The sequence below is a fragment of the Aricia agestis genome, chromosome 7 (assembly GCF_905147365.1).
Source record: "Aricia agestis chromosome 7, ilAriAges1.1, whole genome shotgun sequence".
Lineage (NCBI taxonomy): Eukaryota > Metazoa > Arthropoda > Insecta > Lepidoptera > Lycaenidae > Aricia > Aricia agestis.
In genome coordinates, this window is record NC_056412.1 from 11540343 (window position 1) to 11556536 (window position 16194).

Sequence of the window (16194 nt, forward strand, 5' to 3'; positions counted from 1 at the left end):
ATTTTTCGCACATTATGTGACATTATAAAATTAAGTAATTGCGCTGATGGGTATTATATTACGTAAGGTAAAGACGGATATTATAATTTATAGTTTTTTATATAAAGTGGACGTCGTAATTAATTCATTTAGTACGAAAAATTGAGCACAACGTTCATTCCTAAGGGTCCTATTTTTATAATAAAATAACAATTACTTAGTAGAGTCAACAATGAGTTTTTTATAAAATAAATCTTGTAAATAGTACGAAATTTTATAGTAAGTACATAATACATATTTGAAATTAAATTTTCAGTTGTGTTCATCAACCGCGGAAGAAAGGTTCATTAACGAGTACCCTGCTGTGTCAGGGCTTCGTCCACGACTGTCACACAATTGAAACGGAATAGGTAGAGATGTTACATTCATGTAAATATATTATTATATATTATTTAATTTAAAAAAATGTTATAAATTGACATTGTGTAAGATGAAACGAATCATCTCCAAAACTTTATCGAAAATTGAAAATATATTGTCTATGAAAAATATTGTTTTAATTTTTAGCACCACTAAACATATCAATTTTAAGACGGTCGAAATAGTACGACGTTTTCGGAATTTTTTGTGGTACCATAATTATTTTTTTTAGAGTATTGTACACGATGATATTAAAATTGTCATTCAATTCCTTATTTTATAAAAGTGAGCAAACAAATTATTAATGCCTAAAGTGTTTCTATATCTAGTACCAAAGCATCATGATTGACCTCACTTTTTTGAGTGTGCAACCTAAACATGTAGATCAGAAAAATATATATTTGAACTTTGAGACGAAACTATAATTAAAAATTAAAAATAACTGAACAATATTTGTGCAATACACATTTTGGGGATACATATTAGGTATGTACATCTAGGTCTATTTGAGAATCTAGTAATAATTAGAATATGTTACTATTGCTTACTGTGTAATAGGTCCTATTGATCTTTGATTGGCCTTCGAATAAATCCATTAAAAAAAACATTCCTACTTAGACATTATTGTTTTAACAATAATAATCATTCAATTATGTAATTACAAAACAAGAATATACATAAATAGCATCTACAATCATAAGAGGACATAATTGCTAAACTTTCCCTCCATCCTTTTGCTTTTCTGTGTTCGTTTTCGTTTGTTTGACCGGACCCGATTGTTTTGTACCTTGGCTCGATGATGACGTAGTTGGTAGTGCAGTAGTTGTTGAAGTTTTAAGGCTTGTTGCTGGCGTAGTTTTTATTGAGTATGAGTTTGTCGAACTTTTTGAATCGCTTGCCGATTTTTTGAGTTCAGGTTTTAATGTAGCACTAGTGGTCGCTGGTGTTGGTACCGTAGTTGTTGTAGATTTAAGGCTAGCTGCTGGTGTTGTTTTTACTGAATATGAACTTTTTGTATTTTTAGAGTCGCTTGCCGATTTAGACGGTTCCGATTTTAATGTGGCACTAGTGACTACGGGTGTAGATAGTGTAGTGGCTGTTTTAAGGCTAGAAACTGGTGTTGTTTTAACTAAGTATGAGTTAACTGAACTTTTAGAATTGGTTGCCAATTTTTTGGGTTCCGATTTTAACGCTGAACCAGAAGTTACTGGCGTTGACACAGAACTAGTTAGAGTTTTTGGGTTAGTAGCTGGTGTCATTTTTACTAAATGTGAGCTAACTGGACTTTTTGAATCGCTTGATGATTTACTAACTTCGGATTTTAATGTAGCACTAGTAACCACTGGTGCTCCCGTTTTCGCCTTAGAAGTGGATACAATATACGGAGGCAGTGTTTTAGTTACGGGAGAACTTTTCTCTGTTGCAACTGGTGAAATTTCTTTGGCACTTGATTTATTTACAAAAGGCGACTCATTCTTATTAATTGTATCAAGCTTTACTTCTTTTTTGTTTGAATTAGCAATTTTTATTGAACCAGTATCGTGTATTGTTTTAGAAGCGGTTGTATGAGATGTTGATTTTGTTACTATATTACTGACAGGACAAGTAGGAGTTGGTATCTTAGAAACTGGGGTTTGAATTTTACTGTCAGTAGATTTTGGTGCTGTCACCCCTTGACTAGGCATTTTACTATTTGTTATTGATTGTAGTGTTAAGTTTTTAGTAAGTTCTGATTGAATTTTATCGTCGGTAGCTTTCGGTGGTGATATTACTGGGCTTGGTATTTTGCTACCTACTATTGGTTGTTGTGTAACGTTTTTAGAAACTGGCGTTTGAACTTTACTATCGGTGGGTTTTGGTATTGATCCTACTTGACTGGATATTTTACTATTTTCTATAGGCTGTGATGTAGTATTATTTGCAATGTTATAACTTTTTAAACTATATTTTTCCTCACTCTGTGATTTGGCTGTTGCTATCGTTGACGGAACTGTCGAGGTGACTGTTGTAGTTCTTGTTTGTGAAACAGTTGGTTTATCATCAGAGCTTGTCTTATCTTTTATAATATTAGCTGATGATATAGAGTCCTGTGGTTCGTCGACTGTTGCCTTTTTCTGCCTCTGCAATTTTTTACTGCCTTGAACTATAAGTTTTTTGTCACCTTTTTCTTTGCTGGTTTGCTCTGATTTGATAGAGCCTGAAGATAAAGCACCATTATCTGAAACAATTTTTTCTATTATTTCTCCTTTTGACTCTATCTGTTTTGATATATTTTGCATTTGTTTTGTTTGTTCCATATTTTTAATATTTAAATCTTCGGAAACTGTTTTGGCATTCGAAATATTTATAGTGGTATTTTTTGTCCCGGTTTTTATTGAAATATTATTACCTACTGCATTTTTAGGTATATATTCTTCACTTTTATGATTTGTAGACTTTTCTGTAAGATTCAAAATAGCTTTAGAGGTAGAATTATTACGTATGTCTGATTCAAGATTCAATTTGTCATTTTTATTGCTTATATTATTTAATTTTTCGATTATACTGTTACCGGCAACGTTAGCTTTATTACTATTTATACTACCGGACACTTCAACATCTTTCTCTGTTGTAGATTTAATAGGTACTGGAGTGACTTGAATTGGCTCCATAAGTTTCGTTTTACAGTCGCTGTGAATCTTCGCTGTAGTAAAAATTAAACTCGGGCTGTAACCAGTAGTTTTAGCAGCATCAAGTTCTACAAGTAGGGGGCTTTTGGTTGACATCTTACCCTTTGACGCCTCAGATACACAAAAAACATTTGTGTTCATATGGTTGCGGAAAGTGGTCACTCCAGTTGAGACATTATTGGAGTCCTTTGCGTCGTTCATGTTGGTTGCAGTTACTACTTTATCCGCTGCTGTAGTTGGCGTCGAAGCGGAAAAATATGTTATGTTAATTTCCGACATTCTAATTGAATCTTCGTTTTCACTTATCGAATCAGTCTTTGTTTTTGACAATAAATATTTGGCACTTCGAGGCGCAGTTTCCGATTTGTCTTTGTCAGATTGGAGCAACGGTTCAATTATACCGTCATCAGATTCATGGCTAAAATTCGGAACCTTTCGTTTGATTGAACTTTTCTTCATTTTTATTATTCCCGTTGTACTACTCTTTTTTACTTCGTTCTCTATTCCACTCGTAATGGACGTAGTGTCGACACCATCGTGTGATGTCTGTCGATAAAATATATATTGTTAGTTTTCATAAGTAACTTTAAACATAGCATTAATAGCCAAAATAAAGTACCTTCCGCATAGCGATGAGCGGATGGGTGTGCGGTGGTCAAGCACCGCGCTCGCGCAACACGTGACGGCCGTGCAGGAGCAGCACCGGCGGCGATAGCTCGCACTCGCGGGTAACACTCAGTGCAGCACCCTCCATCTTAGCCGGGCCCCACTCCTCCGTCGGACGAGCTAGCACACGGGCTTTCTGAAAAATGATGTCACTTTAGTGACTCTATGCAGAGCATATATATCTTTATGTCATTGTGTCCCACAAAAGAATATTAGTTTTCTAGCTTACTTCCATGATAGTGAGATCATCTGGTCCGCTGCATATTTGATCGACCGCCATTAGTACCACAACTACAATTGGCAGAACCCCCAAAGTCCAGCCGACTGCATCTGCCCACATCGGATACACGTAGTGGCCGTAGGACGCTGGCTTATATTCGATCCAATTGAAAACTAGAATAAACTGAAATTAATGGTTTAATTAGATTGGGTAGCTCTAAGAAACATGGAAATAACTCATAGGTATATATATAATCATAGTGGCCTATAAGGAGTATATAGGTATATATACTCCTTATAGGCCACTATAGTGGTTTAATTATAGTGTGCACTGTGCACCAACTTAATATAATATGTGCGAACCCATCTAGGTTACTGAGTAGTGTCTTAACAAGTGTGCGCAGAGGAAATTGACAATATGACAAGCGAATTACTTAAAGTATTTTTACCACTAAAGCAGCTGGTGTAATAACTCGCCACATGGCACTCCAGAAGAAAACCCACAACTTGGACTGCCTCCCGATCATCCTCTGGATGTCACGACAGAACTTCTCCGCGCCGTATATCCAGGCGATGAGGATGCATTCTCCGATGGCGATTATGAGGACAGACCAGTTGGCAGCGTATTTGTCCATCAGTTGCAGCCAGTACATGCCACTCTGCAACAAATTCATTGAAATATAAGGAAGAGTCGAAATGGAAGTAAGTTTATTCAACTTAAAAACATTTCTATCTTTGTAATTTAAGCTCAGACATAGGTTTGCAAGTAAAAATTTACTTGCCAGCTTGTTAGTCTTGAATATTATCGGAAGCATAGTAAAAGAGATTTCAAACTTACGTTTGTTGTAAAAATCAAGCCACCGATGTATCCAAAGACAGCGACAGAAAGAACAACCCAAACTTTCTTCTGGCGGAAGCTTGGGAAACGATCCAAAATGGCCGTGGTAACAGTCTCCATTAGTGCAAACTGAAATAGTAAAAAAAATATGTTTTACTTTTGGAACGAAGTTCCTTATCACGCGTTCAGCGTAAAGGAGACTAGACAGAACAATATTTTTTTTTATTTTTTTTTTTTTTTTTTTTTATTATTTCGTCCCCCTAACATTATCAGGGCTATTTATTTTCTATTTGTCTATACATACAATCCAATTCCAATAAAAATACAAATGATTCCACTAAAATAAACAATTAAAATAAAATACAATTAAAAACAACGGCACAAATATAAAACCAAAATTACAGAGACTATCCTAATATCACAATTCACAGCTTAAAATTAGATCCTAATTATTGTTATCACACAAAATACTACCGTTACGCTTATTTACTACACCCACGATTATCCTGCAAAAAGCCAGGAAGATATCCCGCTTTTTACCCCCCAGGATGGATGGCAGATTCTCACCCGTTATCGATGTGCCCAATTTCGGCTCAATATCGTATCTATTGCTAGCAAAAATTGGGCACTCGAGTAGCAGGTGAGGAACCGTCTCCTCAACTCCTGGCTGACACAGGCAGGACGGATCCTCCTTCAGCTTGAATCTGTTCAAGTAGAAGGCGAATCCGCCGTGACCGGTCAGAATCTGTGTGGTGTGGTGTGTGATGTCTATTTTCTGTACTATTTTGTATGCAGCAGCAGCGTCTGGGAAAAAGAGCTTCGTGACTCCGGCCGTCCCTCCCACTTCATATCTCCTGTTCCATTCCTCAATCGTATCCTCTCTCAAGATACGCTTGACGAATGAAACAGGACACAGATCGTAGTCAGGTTTCCTTCTCAATTTCAGCGCGGCCTCCTTGGCTAATTCGTCAACCCTCTCATTCCCTCTCAACCCTGCGTGCGCCTTAATCCAAAACAAGGAGACCTCCCGTCTCTGCAATGCAGCTTTTCGGAGGGCCGCCCTTGTTTGCACTGCCAGGGTATGAGGGGAACTAAGGGTGACCGCCTGGAGAGCCGATCTGGAATCACTAAGGATACCGACCTTTGCCATTCCACTCTTGCAGGCTATACTTACTGCTCTTTGGAGCGCTAGAAGTTCGGCTTGGTAGACGGTGCAATACGGCGACAAGGCAAGCTTGACGGCCTTTGTCTCGGCCTCGCCCATCCATACGGAGAGTGCGGCTCCGACTCGACCCTCAATCTTGCTGCCGTCCGTATAGATCCTATGGATGTGGCTATCAACCACATCGGCATACGAGTCCTCGTCTACCATCCCGAACCTCAGCTCTACCTGCTCTGCCGGATGTGGGTCCTCAATCGCGGAAGCCACTCGTTCCACCTCCATGTCCCCCAATGCCGGGTATGACACTCCCTTCTTGATCTCATAAAGTCTCGATGCTTCGAGTATTCTGAGATCAAGAGGGAGTATTCCAGCCAACAGCAGCGCGGAGTTCAGAGAGACGGTCCGATATGCTTTGCAGATCTTCAAGGCAAAACTTCGTTGGACGGAGTTGAGCCTCTTTTGGACCCCCATCTTTTCCACGGTGGGTGCCCACGCTGCTGATGCATACAAAATAGTCGGTTCTATGACCGCTGTATATATAATTTTGACTACTTGGGGGTTAAGACCCCAACCTACTCTGGCTGCTCTGGCTAGCATTTTGTAGCGAACAATGGCTTTTTGGTACACGTTCTTGACATGGTGGTTAAAAGTTAGGCCGCTATCTATTGTCAATCCTAGTATTTTTATTGATTCATAATACTGGATATCGACACCCCCCATTGCGAGTCTCGGTCTATCATATTTTAGTCTCCTGGTGGAGATCAGAGCACAAGTTTTTTGTGGAGCGAAGGTTAACTTATTGTCTTTTCCCCATTTTCTAATTTTTTCAAGTACTGCGTTCGCTTTACGCTCTATTTCTATCGCAGTATCGCCATCTATCACCATCACAATGTCGTCGGCAAAGGCTTGGTTAAAAATATTCATTTCCTCTAACATCCATAGCAGAGGGTCCAACAAGAGGTTCCACAGGATGGGTCCACCGATGGACCCCTGCACGCACCCCTTGTCGGTATCCCTGCTCACTTCCACACCAGCATATCTCACATTTACACTCCTTCCACTCAAGTAGCTACTGATCACCCGCCTCAGGTTCCCCGGACACCCAACTTCAGCCAACCGAACCTTTATGGCCGGCCACCAAGCACTATCGAAGGCCCCCTCTATGTCCAGTGATACCACAACAGAAATTTTCTTCTCCTCCCTCTTCTTTCTGATGTGGTTCACCAACCTATAGAGGGCGTCTTCGGTGCTCCTTTGGGGCATGAAGCCATACTGGTTGGGGCTAATCTTGGGCAACAGTTCAATCCTGGGCGTCAATAGATGGCGTTTTATAATATTTTTTTGAGTGTATATGTATACAGGTCTTTTGAATATAAGAAACAACTTCTTTCCATTCCGGTGTCCCTTGGCAGTTGACACCTCTCAAGTTTTTTAAATACTTCTTAATTCTACATCAGCTTTACAAAGCAAGAAACCAATTGCCTAGTTTTGGAATCTGGAGCACAAAATCCTAAGAGCTATGAAGCGAAAACAATAAAATCGAAAGGTGTTTAAAACAATCAATCAAATCAATGGGCCGGCTCGACCGGAGAAATACCATGGGCTCACAGAAAACCGGCGTGAAACCCTTTAAAAAAAATGTTTTATTTCTGAGTAAATTTGAATCAATTTTTTTCAGAAATTTTTCTAATTAATTTCTTTTTAATAATTTCTTTTTAATAAAAATTAAAGAATTTTTTCTACCTGATACCTACCACCGGTTCGGGAACTACCCCGGCGAGAAGAACCGGCGTAAGAAACTCGCACGTGTCCCACTTTTTACCAAAAAAGTGAGAGAAAAATTGTTCTTTTTTAAAATAAAGTTTACAATTTTGTAACTTAATATTATATACAATGTCAACATACATAATTGTAAGTCATAATATAATAATATAGAAGTAGCCTTCTTGCAAGGCTACTTTTACATTATTATATTACTACCAAGATGTGCCATCTTCTATGAAATCATTGACCTTATAATAAGCTTTGGCACACAAACGCTCTTTGACTACTTTTTTAAATTTATTGATGGAAAGATTTTGAACGTTTTCTGGGATTTTATTGTAAAGGCGTATATACATTGACCTTTAAAAGATTTACTGACTTTACTAAGTCTGATCACTGGCATATCCAGCTTGTGCTTATTTCTAGTATTTCTACAGTGAATGTCACTTTTAACTTTAAATTTATTTATATTTTTTCTAACATATATTACATTGTCCAAAATGTATTGAGAAGCAACCGTTAGAATACCAATTTCTTTAAATTTATCTCTCAGAGATTCTAAAGCAGACATTTTATAAATAGAACGTATGGCTCGTTTCTGCAGCACAAATATTGTATTAATGTCGGCAGCGTTTCCCCATAAAAGGATTCCATATGACATCCTACTATGAAAATAACTAAAATATACTAATCGTGCCGTGTCTTCGTCAGAAATTTCTCTAATTTTTCTGACTGCATATGCTGCAGAACTGAGCCTACCTGCTAGATTAGCAATGTGAGGACCCCACTGTAATTTACTATCAAGTGTAATACCTAGGAATACAGTGTTATCTACCAAATTCATCTTCTCATCATTTAATAGCACATTGGTTTGGTCTTGCCTAACATTGGGCAAAGTAAACTTTATACATTTAGTTTTCCTAGAATTTAAAAGTAAGTTATTAACATTAAACCAATGTACTATTTTTGAGAGAGCACTGTTAACCTCGTCGTAGTTCGACTGTTGTCGCTTCACTTTAAAAATAAGTGAAGTGTCATCAGCAAAAAGCACTATCTCATTATTATTATCCTTTACTAGATAAGGTAAGTCATTTATATAGATGAGAAAAAGAAATGGGCCTAAGATAGATCCCTGTGGGACACCTAATTCTATTTTGGTTCCATTGGACCTTTTACCTTTGTAAATAGTTACATCAACCCTTTGAGTCCTATTTTTAAAGTAAGAAGTCAAAAGGCTGAGAGCAGAGTCCTTTATGCCCTTCCCTACCCTCCCCTATTTCCTTCCCTAACCTCCCCTATTTCCTTCCCTATCCTCCCCTATTACCCTATTCCCTCTTAATTAAAAGGCCGGCAACGCATCTGCAGCTCTTCTGACCCGATTAAAAACAATTAATACGCTGTTAAAATATCTGTATAGTACCTGAGAATCGAGTCCCAGCGTAAGGAGCATCACGAAGAACAGTATCGACCACAGGGGAGACACCGGTAGCCTGGTCACCACCTCCGGGTAGACGATGAAAGCCAGCCCCGCGCCTTGGTCTACGACGCGGTCCACTTCCACATTCAGCTCGTGCGCCAGAAATCCAATAACCGAAAAGATGACCAGACCGGCAAAGAATGACGTCGCTATATTCGATACGGCAACTATCAAGGAGTCACTGGAAATAAATAAATTCAATTTATACTCGGTTATTTTACCACGAAGCTTTTAATTAGAGTGATTAATAGGTTTATCGGCATCGGAACGATTTTATAATAATTAATATAAAATCAAGCCACGCGGTACCGTTTTTAACTCTACGTATAATTTTATTATTTTAAGACTACTCAATAAAATCTTTGCAAACACTTACATGTAGCAGTTATTGGAGAATTTGTTGTATGATGACAGTGTAATGAGGCCTCCCCAGGCTGGACTTAGGGCGAAAAATATTTGAACCGCTGCGTCACCCCAAACCTAAAATAAATTTTTACTAACTAGATTTTATGTAACTTACATTAGAAGGTACCTACTAAAAGGTAATGATGATAGAATATCGACTAATACTGAAGTATCCAAGCAAATCTCACCTGAGCATTTAACAGTTGACTGAAATCAGGCGTCAGATAAAACAGTATGCCAGTGGAAGCTCCGGGCAATGTTACTCCACGAAAAAATAGAATCACCAACACAACGTACGGAAACAATGCCGTGAAATAAACCACCTGCAAATATTAACACAATTCTTTATGCATTAGATAAGACAATATTATAATATTAGACTCAGCGCACACGGCCACCGAAAACGACTCCGTCGCCCATGGTCTGCAATCACAATATTGACTCTAGCTGTACAAGCAAAATTAATTCTAGATTTCTACAAAACAGATGTCTAGCTTAGTGAAAAACTAGACTCTATATTGCAGGTGCTAATAATATAGATAATCGGAAAATAGATGCGCGCACTGACGACAAAATGAAGTAAACGTTTTTGATCGCCAGTACAGAGTAAAGCATTGCACTTAAATATTTGTTTTGTAAGCTTTTTCCGCAACATTAATGCTATTAAAATCGCTGGCCTGTTTAAGCTTGCTTTTAAAAATTAATTTTATCAGCTTTTACGTGTTAAAGCTCTGCATCATTAATTATTTTTCATTATTTTAGGTGCATTCAAAATAAATTACTAAACTGTCAGCCTCACGTGATCGAGCTTTACGCAGTCCACTATATTTCCATACACCTTTACGTTTTCGTTCACATCTAATCTAACCGACAATAAGTTAAAATAAGTTATTAATAATAACACTTTACTATCGGGCGAGTAAGCCTACTCACAATCGGCGATAACCTATTATAATAATAATAAAACCGGCTAAGTGCGTGTCGGGCCACGCTCAATATAGGGTTTCGTAGTACCGCAAATTTTTTTAAATGTTTGTTTGGTCAATGAATGTACATTTATAACGTGTTTTACACTACTAACAACATCATCTCAGTTACTTTCAAAGGAATTTGAACGAAAAGTTCCTTTATAGGTATATTACGCCGAATACACTTTTTTAGTTGATCGACTATTACTCAATAACTTATGAAGTCTTCTTAGCCGTCATAGTTTTCCTTTTAAATTCAGCATATTTCCTACTCCCGTGAATTTTTTCACATTTCCAGAAGCAACCGCTTAACTGGTAGAAAGAGGGGACAGACTGGATTCTAACGATTTTTCCCACCTTAAACTTAATATTTCACAAACGGATTCATAAATCAGAAAATGATCTATGAATACTCATGAATCATCCTACTTCCTACTAATATTATAAAGGCGAAAGTTTGTTTGGATGTATGGATGTGTGGATGTATGGTTGTTTGTTACTCTTTCACGCAAAAACTACTGAACGGATTTTAATGAAACTTTACAATAATATAGCTTATACATCAGAATAACACATAGGCTACAATTTTAACCGACTTTCAAAATGGGGGAGGTGTTATGTTCGTTTTTTATGTTCAACGATTACTCCACCGTTTGTTAACCGATTTTCAAATTTTTTCTTTCTATATTATATTCAAAAAAGTGGTGATCCGATGAAGGATCCATAAGTAATCGAGGAAACTCCTCAAAATTTATAGGGAAACATGTGGTGACTTCGGTTTCGTGAGAAGTATTCTAAGCATATGCTACCAACAAGTAAGATTTTGCACCGAGGTATACCTGGTATACCGTGGTTCGGAAGGTGCTGAGAGTCTGTGAGGTCCTGATTCTTTATAGATACAAGTTTGGGAGTTTCGGCGTTGTTTTAAGAACAGAAAGCATATGCTATGCAAATTACATTCACCCTCATCATCATCACTACCATATTATACCATGCATCGTCCCATTATTATGAACCTATTATGACCCTGTTATTGGTACTTTTCATAGTCTTTTAGATTGAGACTCAAGTTTGTCAAGCGATAATTAAAAAAATCTATACTTTTTTTTTTTTTTTTTATTTAATTTATTTAAGGTCGTTTTCAACATCAAGGTCATTAAACGACCACCTTAAATACAAATAATTTTAGTTCAAATACAATTATACATATTAATCAATTTCAAATATTTTAAAGTACAATTACAACCTTTTCCATTCAAACACTCTTTTAAATTATCAGGAAGATTACTTAATTTCTTTTGTAAATTAAATTCTACACATTCAATGAGTAAATGAGAAACTGATAATTCAGCTCCACACTTGCACTTGTTTACATTTTGTTTGGTAATTAAATGTATATGTGTTATGTTCGTGTGACCAAAGCATAGTCTAGTTATAACTGTTTGGTCATTTGTACAGGCAAATGAAATTGGTGATTTATCAAAGATTGTCTCTAACATGTAGGCTGTAGCAACTTACTTGTATTATTTATTTTCCAATTATGATTCCATAAATTTTTTCGTCCATAAATCTATACATTATATTATAAACCTGAAGAGTATATTTGCTTGAACGCGCTAATCTCAGGAATTACAGGTCCGATTTAAAAACTTATTTCAGTGTTAGTTAGCTAATTTATCGAGTAAGGCTATAGGCTATAATATATTATCACGCTAAGACTAATACGACCAAAGAAACTCAGGTAAATGTGGGAAAAGCGGGGGAAATATTAGAAAGGGTTTATCTCACGAACTACTGGAAAGCAATTTTTATGGCAATATTTGGCACAGATATAGAGTGCACTCCACGTGAAAGGAGTATAGCTATTTTTTATGGGAAAATGTACGGTTTCCGTAAAATTCCTAATTTACGCGGGCGAAGCCGCGCGGAACATCTAGTGATACATATTTTTTTAAAAACCTATCAAACGACACCCTACACGATGGGGTGGACGCGAAAAAAAATTCATCCGCGCTTGATATGTAGGGAAGGTACCATAATTTTTTTAAAGGTTTCATGTACCATTTTGTCGGCATCGTTAATTTGTGCATTCATGCCAAATTACAGCTTTGTAGATCCTATAGTCTCTGAGCAAAACCGCGGACAGACAGACAGACAGACAGACGGACAGACGAATGGACTTGTTGACTACGGAACCCTAAAAATTGCCTATAAATGCTTTTCCATAATAAAAAAAAAAACTTACAAAACACGCGTAGACAATACATACACAAACCTAAGAAATTATAAAATTACTAAATTCAAATTAATTAGGATGTTTTTAACTTCAAGTTGACACGAAAAACATGACCCGCCGATCAAGGCCTCCTTTGAAAGTCGAAACTCATCCTCCAAAGCATTTCCATGGCTAATGCACAGCTACCATAACCCCAAAAATAATTTCGCTTTGTACGTACAACGCATATGAATACGCAGTAAACAGTAGGTACTCCACAAATTAGCTGTGGTAAAATGCACTTTAGGTATTAACCTCCTAACCAATAAATCGACCATACTGTAAAAGAATGATTTGCCCTTATATTCTGCTACGTAGTAAGGATCATTTTATTACCAAGGCGGTAAAGTACGATATGAAACTTACCTTTCCTGAAGACTGGACACCTTTGCACAGGCAGAGGAAAACGATGAGCCAAGCAGCGAGAAGGCAGAGGGCCATGCTCCAACGAATCTGTCCAGTCTCCTCTATACCCGATGACAATCCGAGCACTTGATTGCTAAAATATAAAAATACAACTTGTAAATTTTATCTTTGCATCCGGGAAAACCTACGTGGTGTAATGTAGAGCCCGACTCTTGATATGGGTCGTGAGTTCGACGCCCACGTAGAACCAATAAAAATGTTTAAGTTTGATTAGGACAATATTGCACGCTTACCGCCTGATTGTCTGACAAGAAAAGATGTTTGGATGGGCATGTAATAGTGAAACCTAGCATAATTTCTCGCCTGTTATGTTGGATAACATACGTCCCAGCGGATTATGAGAGAAAAGGAATAGACAGTGACTTTTTGCATTGCGAGTACACTAGGATACTATAAGATTACTCCTGCGTAGCAGGCTTGAGTTGCACTGACATCAAAAACGGTATGACAATTTAATACATAAATCGCAGTTATACGCTATAAATCGAAGTTGCTTACTTAACTCTTCTGCTTACTTGGATATTTTAATCAAGCTTTACAGCACTTAAAAGGAGTGATTCAAGAGTAAAGTTTATACATTGCAATCGCGCGCAGTAATTAGTAATTACGTGATTCTTTATTTGGATTAGAACTAAATGTAATCTTATCTTATATCTTTAAACGAGCAATTCTTGTATATATATATATATATATATATATATATATATATATATATATATATATATATATATATATATATATATATATATATATATATATATAGGTCGGTCTCGGTCAAATAGCTAGTTATAATTTATTAGACAAACGCGTTAATCCTGGCGTCTTGTTTTCTAGCACATAGAAAAATCTTCTGGTGCTATAGAATGGAGGCACTCAACAAGGAAATCTGTAGGCATCAGGCTTAGCATGACTACCTTAAAAATTCGAAAAAAAAAAGAAAAACTAGTAAGGGACTAGCTGGTTTTACTTTGTCTCGTTGTGTAATGTGTATTCTACTGAAGAAAAAGTAATTTTATTACGCCACTAGCTCTTGCCCACGACTTCGTCCGCGTGGACTTTAGTTTATAGTTGTTCCCATACTCGATTGAATAGTTTACGCGCACGGCACGGCACGGCGACGCTGGGCGACAGCCCAGGGCGCCGGGTAAAAAGGCGCGCTGAAGGGAAACAAAAGGGGCTCCAACTTTTTCAGCACTACCAGCACCCTAGGCGCCGAGGAATTCTCGCCCAGGGCGCTTGTAGTGCTAAGCCCGCCACTGGGTAGTAAAATACTTACGTGAAGTATTCTTCTGCGGGTGGCCTCCTCAGCGCCACCTCAGCCAGCGCTGCAATGTTGTGTCGCGCCGCATACGTCTGGTTGATACACTGCCGCAGGTAGTACGTGCCGTTCTGCGCCTCGCACTCATCCGCTTCCTCGTATGAGTAGCAGACTAGAAGATATCAAACAGGGCCTGAGTAACCCTTAGGCTAATTAGGCTGCAGCCTAGGGCGCGAGGATCGGGGGGGGGGCGCTGAATTCGTGTCTTCGCAATTCACATGCACTTATCTAGCATCATTGCATCTACTCTATAAATTTCAACTAGACCGAGACAAAACATTAAATTTAAATGCGCTTGAGAGTCCCAAAGTTCAAAAGTTGAAAAATTGTAACACAACTAGCGGGGGCACGTCTTCATAAATAGCCTAGGGCGGTCAGAACTCTTGATCAGGCGCTGATATCAAAATACATAATATTTAAATATTGTGCAATGTGAATTAGCGCCAGTTATTGCTAATCGTTTTTCAAAATCACGGTAGAATATATGGAAGAATTAAAAGTTTACTATGAGCTTTTAGTTCCACAAAACATAAATCAAATGAGTATGAGAGAAAGATAAATATCGGCTTTTTCGCTTTTGTAAGATTGTACCATTTTTGGAGTCCAAAATAATTATTTATTTGTCACAAGTAGAAAAGTAATTGATCAAGCAATTAAGTCGTAAATTAATCTAGTAAAATTACACTTTAAGGCCATAATATTATCAGAGAACTCAACAGCCTTTTAGCGCTCTCTGTCTCTCTGGACATTATGCTTTCTCATTCGATAGTCGGTGTGTTTGTCGGTGTTCGGTTAATTTTAAAGTGTCTAACTCAATAACACGCTCGATTTTAACGAGTTAAATCTAATTCTGAAACTGCACCGGACGGCGTCCGAGGGTGTAAAGCCAATTTCGTTTTTTTGTCACGTACGGCTCTCCACATCACACAAAAACGTGTGACAGTTTTCAGAACACCGCATGTTACCGAACGTGAAACTGGCCTCGCGTGTCGGGCCTCGCGTGGATCCCGTTTTCGCTCCTAAGTCATGCATTACATAATTCTGATCGATAACTTGTGATGCCTACTTATCGCTCCTGTTTGGCACTTTTATTCATGCTCCTATTTTTACTACTTTAATCTACATTGTATACATACTTAGGTGTAGTTTAAGTCATGTTATTACTAGATGTTACCCGCAACGTTTCCTTATAATTCCATGTATTAAAAAACCCTAAATATTTCCGTGATAAAAAGTATATTTAACCGGGTCCCGACTCCCGAAGTATCTTCATACCTATCTAAATTGTATGAAAATTAATAAATATAATTGTTTTTTTATGAAATAAGGGGGCAAGCGAGCAAACGGGTCACCTGATAGAAAGCAACTTCCGTCGCCCATGGACACTCGCAGCATCAAAAGAGCTGCAGGTGCGTTGCCGGCCTTTTAAGAGGGAATAGGGTAATAGGGAAGGGTAGGGATGGGAATAGGGGAGGGTAGGGAAGAAAATAGGAGAGGGTAGGGAAGGGAAAAGGGTAGGGGAATGGGCCTCCGGTAAACTTACTCACTCGCAAAACACAGCGCAAGCGCGGTTTCACGCCGGTTTTCTGTGAGACCGTGGCATTTCTC

The 16194-nt window shown here is 37.9% G+C and overlaps 1 protein-coding gene across 2 annotated transcripts in view; it reads right to left on the bottom strand.

Annotated features, from left to right (window-relative positions):
• Positions 1-816: 816 nt before the first annotated feature.
• The window catches only part of LOC121728845 (sodium- and chloride-dependent glycine transporter 1-like), a 32499-nt gene continuing 17121 nt past the window's right edge, over positions 817-16194 (bottom strand). The window contains exons 4-13 of one of the 2 annotated variants that reach the window (XM_042117153.1): positions 14545-14698; positions 13209-13341; positions 9788-9922; positions 9571-9674; positions 9138-9375; positions 4792-4920; positions 4403-4612; positions 3964-4137; positions 3688-3870; positions 3539-3614 (exon numbers count right to left, since the gene is read on the bottom strand). In XM_042117153.1, the coding sequence (XP_041973087.1) occupies positions 3724-3870; positions 3964-4137; positions 4403-4612; positions 4792-4920; positions 9138-9375; positions 9571-9674; positions 9788-9922; positions 13209-13341; positions 14545-14698 (1424 nt within the window). In that variant the 3' untranslated portion in view covers positions 3539-3614; positions 3688-3723. Of the gene's footprint in view, positions 3615-3687; positions 3871-3963; positions 4138-4402; positions 4613-4791; positions 4921-9137; positions 9376-9570; positions 9675-9787; positions 9923-13208; positions 13342-14544; positions 14699-16194 lie in introns of those variants that run through there. The other variant, XM_042117152.1, reaches the window with a different exon arrangement.